The following is a 9,351-nucleotide window of genomic DNA, read 5'->3' on the forward strand; positions in this document are numbered from 1 at the left end:
AAGTTGCATATGCGTAAGCAGGGAAATATCCCGTACATACTATGTTGTGAATTCCCATCCGCTATACCTCTAAAGTAATATCAGCACTACACTAGGAGAGCATTACGCCATTTAAATGCCTACCTTGCAGCTTACCGGGGCTCGGAGAAGGAAGGAATACGAACGCATCCTTCATCCCGTTATGAGCACGCAGCTTCATTCTGCATATGCCGTTTGCCACTTTATCACGAGTTGCCTATAGAGTCATCATGCTCTAGTATACTAAAATTGAAAGCAATCGGCCGCAGTCAAATTGGCTACAAACTCGCACACCGGACCACAGATAACCGTCTCCCGTCAAGTGAGTCGACGCGACGGCATTCCAGATGTATATGCAAGCCCCCTTCCCCCTCCCCCCCTCGATAGCAGCAGTGCACCGCCGCAATTCTGCAGTGCGAACACCGCGGGATATTTTACGTGCTGTGCTGACATATGCTGGCCACGTTTCGCCCAAATGTTCCTGAACGAACTAAGATACAGCCAGCGGTAGTTGTTGCCTAGTGCGTGCTGTCGATATATGTATCAACGCTAGTAGCGAGACCTGCTCCTTGTAGTCCGTCCCACTCGGTCACTGCGGTCTCTGTCGCTTGTTATGGCCGTGGATACCGAGGCATGGTATCGAGCCTTTCTGCATGTGAGAAGTTCGAACTACATTAGACGAATGATGCTGAGGTCATTCTGCATGCATAGTTCGGTGGTCTCCAATCGATAATGACTGGCGCCTGTGAGCGGCTCTGCAACACAACAGCGCTTGGTCAAATTGAAGCTGAGTAGATCTGCCAGGTTGCCTTTTCGGGTATAGACTACCATGAGCACTTGGGAATCGGGTTGATGATTTGAAGCACAACTAGCGTCCTTGAATCCGGCTGTAACCGTCGTTTGTAAGCCAAACTCCGACCTAGTTGCGGTAGACGGAAGTAGCATTACGAGCTGTACGGCGACGGGCGAGTTTGAATGAGTCAAATTACCACAGTAGTATGATGCATCGTGAAAGGGGAGTTCAAGGAGTCAGCAGTTTGCCGTCGAGTGACGAAGCGCTGCTGTGACCGGTAGCTCCGCTGCGTTGTCCAGCCCATAATACAACCGCCAATCCAGCTGTTCTGCGATAATAATATCTATGTTGGTCCTTGAAAGGATGCCCAGGACGAATGGCATGTAAGGTACTTAAGGTTGGTTGCCTTGGGGCTTTGGGGGCCCAATGAAATGAGAAAAGTCTTGCACAGCTTGACAGAAAAGTGTACATAAAACCTTGCAGCCATCTTGGACCTCATCTCCATCCACTAGGGGCCGGTCGATATTTAACCGCATACATTCGAGAAAATGGGGAAGGAAAAACAAGTTGCATATTCGTGGTCAATCTAGATTCTCCCAAAGTAATTTTCGAAGAGGCGATGTTGGGGAATCCCAAAGGAGTTCAAAAAGGAGGCATCGGTAGTAGCACTACCGGACCAGATGCAGATTGTTGGCAAATGTTACACAGCCTTAAACTGCAGAAATCATGGAAACCTTGTTCGAGGTCCCAACTTTGAATTCCGTGGGTCTTAAGTAGCATTCCCGTCTTTGGCAGCTGACATAGAGAGGTGTCGAGTGGGAATCATCGTCACTGGGCTATACTCTCCGTGGGCACTCCTGCCTGTCTGTCCCTGCTGCATCAAGTCGTTGGAGAAAACGCAGGTGCGACGGATAAGGAGGTCTGAGCTCTCAAGGTTAGCATCTCACCCAACTTGATGCACATTCTTGACTCGGACGCCGCGCCATAAGTTGGGATATTTGAAACAGCAAGTTGTCCCCAAGCAAGGTGGCATCGATGATTGCTATCAGCAAGGCCGAGCAAGTCAGTTATCTACGTAGATTGTCATTGTTATAATGCGTCACGGTGCTGAAATTTGGGGCGGATGGTCATGGATGGATGGAAGTTCGGACGAGACTTCCGAGGGTGCTGTGTCTGAGCTGCACAAGGATACGTGTATTGTTTTCGTATTTCCAACCAGATATTGAACTTTACTGAACTGAAGTACGAAGCACGCTTCTTGCAACCACAGAGAGTGTTTTGAGACATTGCACTACCCTGAGATCCGACGAAATTGTCCAAATTTGCAGGATTCGCGGACTTATTATTCTGTGCTGGTCACCTAAGGATCAGGAGGTCTCGTTAATTATTCTCGAAATCGGCAATTCGGCTTCTGTGCCTTGGATTAGGTATGGCGGAAGGAGGTGGTGAACTTAGACCTTGAGCAACTTATACTTTGCATGTGTTAAGTCTCTCGCAGGCATGTGTACTCAGGATGGAGAAACTCTGCCTCATCAGGGTGCGATAGCTTTTAGCAGACAGACCAGGCTTTAGTTGAATAGCTCAGGTGAAGTTGGCAATACCATAGACTCAAGTGCCCAACATACTTATGCACTTGAATATTAATGTTGCTGCTCTAGCGTTCAAAAAGAGATGATGTGTGTCAACCCTACCAAGTCTAGCAAGATACAAAAAAAAGAAAGAAAAAAAGACTGGAAGAAAAAAAAATACTAGAAGAAAAAAATATATTGGAAGAAAAAAAAGGAAATGGCTCACTCGATTTGCGACTTTCCGCCCCCTCCTTCTCCTACCTTAATGTGCAAGCGCAGTAGTATTTGAGAGACACGGTTATGCAATGCACATAATGGTTCAGAAGGCAACCCGGAGATTAGCAGCCAAGTCCGGGCAGAATTGACCATCAAGGCTCGTGTGGTCAGCCCGGATTGACGGATTGACAGAATAAAACAAGATGATGACAAGCCATGTTGGAACGGCTTGTCCTGAATGTAAAGAGTCTGCTCATTGTGTAGGTAGTACCTGACCACCTTGCAGTGTAGATGATTGCAGAGCACTCCGGGTGGTGATCGTCGTTGACGATGAGCCACACCAGTGAAAAAATAGACACAAGAAATCAAAAACTCTGGTGATGTGACCATAGGTAATCGTAGGTGCCCAACATCAAAAAGAAAACCGGGCCTTGTCCTGAGTAACCGTGAATAATGTGATCCGGGCAATAATTTTGGGGCAAGGGTTGAGGGCGATACTACAGGGCGATAGTGGTTGCAGGGAGATTGGGAGATAAGTGAATGGCAAAGTACCTCGACAATAGAATTTGCAGTGAATTTGCGCGTCCACGGTACTTTTTTGATTTATTTCGCCTTGTGCCAACCTTGGAACCCACCCTTGCAACTTTACCAAACCCCGACTAAACTGACTGGCCCCAGCTGCGAGCGGACCACACACCACACACCACGGCGACCACGCCAGACGACACACAGAGCGCAGCAACCAGTCGCTGCCCTCCACCCCTTCGAGCAAAAATTCTGTCTGGCAAAAAAAAGTTCCCTCTTTCTCACCACGACATCACTCTGAGTGACTTGACCTGAGGAACAGCATCCCCTCTCAAGGTCACTTTTTTCCTCTTCCTCCATTTGAATCGAGGAAGGAATCCATCAGGTCTCTCTGTATCTTTTCACAGAGAACCACCTCTCCGCTCCCGGTCACTGTCTTCTTGCCCACCTCGCACGTCGAGACGCAGAAGCAGCCCAACGCGCATCTCTCACCTCAGGACTCCCGTCCGTAAGCTAGAGACGACGATATCTCTCAAGGCATCCGAAATCAGATCGCCCACTTCTTGCGCATTCACTTGTAGCGACACCACTCTTTTTTCTTACCTGCGACTGATACCCCATTTTCCCCTCCATCGTCTTTGCATCAAGGTCGAGCTTTTTGATCGCATCCCACGATCAAATCGCCTTGTTGCCCGCCCGTGGAAGGCGAAAACGCTAATTTAATTGACGACCCATCTCCGAAAAGAGATTTGACATTCACTTCTACCTACGAATACTTTTCAAGCAAGACACGAATTTGACATTCGTCGTCTTCGTCTTTAGTATTTGCAGCAAGACTCCTTGGTCGACATTCTTTTCTTAGAGCGACACTTCTCTGAGAAAGACCCCCCAAGGTACACACAACCATCGTCACAATCAGCTCACGACAACGTTAAGAAGAAACCCAACACTCTCCCCTTATGACTTCTCCCGCAAGTCAACAAGCCCCGATTCCCGCGCCGAACGCTTCTGCCAACGCTTCCGCTACGTCCTACGCTTCTGCAGCCGGCGCAGCGAAGAAGGCTTCGACGCTGGTTGCGACGGGAAGCTCCAACTCGCCTCTTGTTGCGGCTGGATCATCGGTGCCGGCGGCACAACATGCTAAGTCGAACTCGGTGTCGCCAGTAAACGGCCGGTCCAACCCGCCCATCATGCCTGCTGTTCCCACTGTGGTTGCTCCGGCAGTCGTGCATGGCACGTCCAGCACAAATGGCGCCAGTGATTCACACAGCCGAAAGCCTTCCGTCACTATGAACCCGAACGGCCTCAACAGCTACTCCGCCAACGGCAGCACTGTCGGCGGCGCCAAAGGCAACATCCAATTCGGATATCAAAGCTCGCCAGCTGTCTCTCACAGCACCCCTCAGGGCATCTCAGCACCCATCCCTATTCCCGGTGGCAACCCGCGCGTCACTTCGCCTCAGCATTCGCCGTCGCCCATTCCGCAGCCCTCGGCCAGCGGTGGTGGTCGACCCCCCTCTAATGCTCAGCCAGGCAGCACCGTGACATTCGGCAGTTTTGGTGGCGATGTAAGATATATCACGCCTGACCATGGAAACATAGACGTGCTGATAACTGATCTCTCTGTGCAGAGCCACATGCGACGGCCTTCTAATTCTCAGAACCCGCCCGTCCACATCCGCAACGAGTCTTCCCAGTCCATGGTTAGCGACCCGAGCAACCAAGGTGGACCTCCGCAAGTTGGAGGACCTGGACGTGGCGGCTACCAAGCAAACCGTGGCGGTCGTGGAGGATACGGTGGAAATTTCGGTGGCCACACACAGCAGATAGGAGGCTACCCGCCCAACAATAACAACCAGTTCCGCAACGGTCCCCCTCACGGCCGTGGCGGCATGGCTCCGAACTTCACGCCGCGTGCACAATACCAAGGCACGCCTCCGCAAAGCCGCGCCAGCCCTGCTCTACAGTCGGCTATGCCAATGACTCCGGGCATGACCGGTCATAACGCGCCGCAATACTACTACCCGCCCCCGAACATGGGCCAACCAATGCCACAAGTACCTACCCCCAACCCCCAGCCATCTTTCTTTGATCACAATACATTCAAGCAAGGCAAGAGAAAAGGCCAGCGAAGTCGTGAAGGGGAGAAGTTTCCTCAGAATCACCAACGCTCGGCCTCGTTCAATGCTGGCTCGCAGGAACGCTCACAAAGGGCCAGACGCAATAGCAAGCGAATGGAACCGCGTAGCTTTCACGAGCGGGCGGATTCGAGATGCTGTGGAACCCAAGGCTTTCTTGCTCCCCTCGAGCGGGAGGAGCGGAAAGACATGGCACCGCTTCCACAACATCCTCCGGCGTTGCCTCTTGCGCCTCCTCCTATCCTATACCCGCCTTCAGGGCCGCGTCTCGACCTGCGGCCAGAGACTGGTAACTTTGAAAGGTTGCTGACCAAAGTACAGCAGTATCCGTACAACCCACAGTTCGACCCTATGCGCGGCCCCATGCCCAATTACAACATGTACGGCCCCATGGTGCATGGCCAGCCTCATTCCCCTTCGCCCGGCTTCCAGGCCCCGTATCCCGCACCTGGGCAGTACAATCCTCAGGGCGGACAGCCCATGTCACGTAACTCATCACAGGTTTCCGAACAGCGACCGGCATCCAGCACTGGTCAAAATCAACCGCCCCAGGGTACACCGCAACCTCATTTAGCTCAAGTCAAGCCCGCTGTTGTCTCTTCACCACAGTTCACACGCCCTAACAAGAGGGTTAGTGCTGCAATCACTATCAAGAATCCATCTGACGGTGCTGTGGTGGATCTGCAAAAACTCAAAGCACCTGCATCGCCGGCGCCCAGCGTACAGTCCAAAACGCCCCCAGTCATTGCTTCCACTCCCACACCCCCACCCAAGCCCTCTACTCCGAAAATAGTTGCGCCCGCGCATACTCGTACTGATAGCGCAACCGCCACCAAGACCCGCGAAGAAGTCCAAAATGAGTTGAGGGAGAAGATTGCCAAACAAATCGCCGACGGCGGCAAGTCCAAGGAAGATGAAGCTGCCGCCATTGTTGCCAAGGCCGCTTCCGACAAGGCGGCTGAGGAAGCCAGAGTCGCCGAGGAGATGGCCAAGGCTGCTGCTGAACGGAAAGCTATCGAGGACAAACTCAAGGCAGAGCAGGAGGCGGCAGAGGAAGCCAAGGCTGCCGCGGAAGCCAAAGCGAAGGAAGAAGCGGATGCGAAGGCAAAGGCCGACGCTGAAGCTGAAGCCGAGGCCGCGGCCGCAGCCGCAGCTGTCAAGGAATCCGAGAAGAAAGATGAGCCTGTCGTTGATGAGGAAGACGAGATGGAGCGCGCCATTCGCGAGATGGAAGAGCTTGAGGCCCAACGTGAGAAGGAGCAGGAAGAGTATGAGAAGAAGAAGGCGATTGAACGTGAAGCCAAGAAGAAGGTTGATGAAGAAGCAAAGAAGATTAGCATCGCCGAGAACGACCGCAAGATGCGCGAAGCCGAGGCAGAGGCAGAGCGTCTTGAGGAAGAGAAGGAGCGTCGCCGCCAAGAAAGTGAAGCCAAGCCGAAGACCGTTGCCCAGGCTATGGCCGAAATCCGCGCCGGCAAAGAGAGCACCATGTCAACGCCCACCGAGACTGTTAGCAAACCTGCTAATTTGACCATCAACGACAAGTTGAGTGCTGTTGCCGGTTCAAAGGTCAGTCCCGGGGAGAAGCGTGGTACCAAACCGCCTCCTCTAAACCTCAACACGAAAGCCGTCGAGCCACCCCAGCCCAGTGCTGCCCTCCAGTCCTTGAAGACGGCTAGATTGCTCAGACCGGAACAATTGCTCAGTCTTTCGTACCCTGCTGGCATCAATGGCATGAGCTCACCTAACCCCGCGTTGAATGCTGCCGTCTCAAAGAAGGGTACTTCTTTCAAATACGACCCGAACTTCTTGCTGCAATTCAAAACTGTTTTCACCGAGCAGCCTTCAATGGAATTCCACCAGCAAGTCAAGACCTTGATTGGCGATAACGACGGAGGTCGGTCTGCATCTGCTAGAACTCCAGGCCCAGGTTCCGGCCGCCAGAACTCTAGAACCGGTGCCCCCGGCGCCTTTGCCATGGGTAACTTTGGCGCGCCTCCTGGTGCAACAAGGACACTGCCTCCGGGCACTACTTCCGCTGACCGCTTCAAAATGTCTGAGGGTGCCATATCTCGCCCTCCGATTGGAAATCCAATGGCAAGCTTCGCACGGCCTGGAGGTCCTTCCTTCGGTGGCAGCTCCATGTCGAGAAACCCGTCCAGCTCCAATATGGGTCCCAACTCCCCGAGACAGAGCAGCCGCTCTACACGCAACACCAGCAAGCGCGATACCTTCGGCAAGTCGGAAGGACAGGCAGCTAAGACCATGCCTCTTACCGCCGGCATGAAGATAGAGACGCTCAGTGTATCTTCCTCTGGCTGGAAGCCGACAAGCATTGGGCAAAGACCAAGTGCGGCTGCAACTGCGCCAAACGGCCTCATGGATCCTGCCATGGTACAGAGAAAGGTCAAGGCAGCTCTGAACAAGATGACGCCAGAGAACTTTGACAGAATCTCCCAGTCCATTCTGGACATTGCCGGCCAGTCCAAGGATGAATCAGATGGAAGGACGCTCCGACAAGTAATCCAACTGACATTCGAGAAGGCCACTGATGAGGCTCACTGGGCATCCATGTATGCCAAGTTCTGCCAGCGGATGCTGACGACTATGAGTCCAGAAATCCGTGATGAAAACATTTTGGACAAGAACGGCCAGGTTGTCAGTGGTGGTGCTCTGTTCAGGAAGTACCTCTTGAACCGATGTCAAGAGGAGTTTGAACGTGGCTGGAAGACCCAACTGCCCGAGGCCAAAGATGGTGACAAGAAGTCTATGGAAGCTGTGATGCTATCTGATGAATACTACATCGCTGCTGCGGCCAAGCGACGTGGACTGGGTCTCGTTCAGTTCATTGGTGAACTCTACAAGCTGGGCATGTTGACCGAGAGAATCATGCACGAATGCGTTAGGAAGCTTGTGGATTACCAAGGTGCGCCCGACGAAGCAGAGGTTGAGTCGCTTTCGAAATTACTGCGAACGATTGGTGGTAATCTGGATGCTACCGAGAAGGGTAAACTTATGATGGATGCCTACTTCACGCGCATACGGGGCATGACCGACCATCCTGAGATCAACAGCCGTCTCAAGTTCATGCTCATGGATGTTATTGACCTGCGAAGGGTTAACTGGGCTTCAAAGGAAGCAAACAAGGGTCCCAAGACCTTGGAAGAAGTTCGCGTCGAAGCCGAGGCGGCGGCAGCTCAGAAGGCGGCAGAGAATGCCAGAGGCAATCAACGTGGTGGAGGTGCACGAGCACAGATGGGCCGTGGTGATGCGAGACAGTTTTCATCTGGGTTCCCTCAGGCTGCGCAAAATCAAGTTGGCATGGACGACTTGCGTCGTCTCAAAGGTGGCGCCAACCGGATGTCCAGTCAAAACCTCTCCTTGGGCCTGGGCCCCACGTCCATGTTCTCCTCGAGAAGTAACAGTGGCAGGCGTCTTGGCCCTGGTGGTTCACTCAGCCGCGGTCCCGAAGACTCCGGAGCATCATCGAGAACTGGGACACCTCCCACAAGGGAACCACAGAGCACCAATGCTTTCAGGTTTGCACAACCCCCGTTTGACAGTGTTGGAAAATGTGTTACTAACTGCAACTAGTCTCCTGGCTAACATGGAAGACAACCCAGCTTCTCCTCCATCCACTGCAGCTTCACCAGCGTTGTCCAAGGTCGCACCGGACACTGCGGCTGCGGCTGGGAAAGGAGAGTAGTTGAGTGTTCGCTTTCCGTCATAGACGTGTCTTGCATTTTGCGGTTGCAGCATATCTGTGCATAGACTTGGGACTGTACTGCATTTACGGGGTTCTCAAAATGTGTCTCAAAAGTTACAGGCTGCTTTATGATACCTCACATTTCCGATAGAGTTACACACTCCCACGACCTGCCTCTTCACGGCCATGTTTACCCTGACACGTTCTTCACTTCACCAAACTGTGTTTCACTACATTTTCTTACGACATCGGTCAAAGGTCATGTGTAAAGGATGTCATTTCCTTTTCGTGCCTGAACCGTTCATGGCTTGTGGCTTGTGGCACTTCTTGACATCATCGGCAAAGATCAAGGAGAAGTGCAAATGGCCAATCAAGGGTGCTCTATAG

The 9,351-nt window shown here is 52.5% G+C and overlaps 1 protein-coding gene across 1 annotated transcript; it reads left to right on the forward strand.

Moving 5' to 3' along the window:
- Positions 1-4,079: 4,079 nt before the first annotated feature.
- Positions 4,080-8,964, forward strand: BCR38DRAFT_481117 (uncharacterized protein; the record flags this gene model as incomplete). The annotated part of the gene is made up of 3 exons (XM_040863347.1): positions 4,080-4,688; positions 4,752-8,797; positions 8,853-8,964. The coding sequence occupies 3 exons, from the start codon at positions 4,080-4,082 to the stop codon at positions 8,962-8,964; spliced, it is 4,767 nt and encodes a 1,588-aa protein (XP_040719911.1).
- Positions 8,965-9,351: the final 387 nt, after the last annotated feature.

The sequence above is a fragment of the Pseudomassariella vexata genome (assembly GCF_002105095.1).
Source record: "Pseudomassariella vexata strain CBS 129021 chromosome Unknown BCR38scaffold_2, whole genome shotgun sequence".
Classification (NCBI taxonomy): Eukaryota; Fungi; Ascomycota; class Sordariomycetes; order Amphisphaeriales; family Pseudomassariaceae; genus Pseudomassariella; species Pseudomassariella vexata.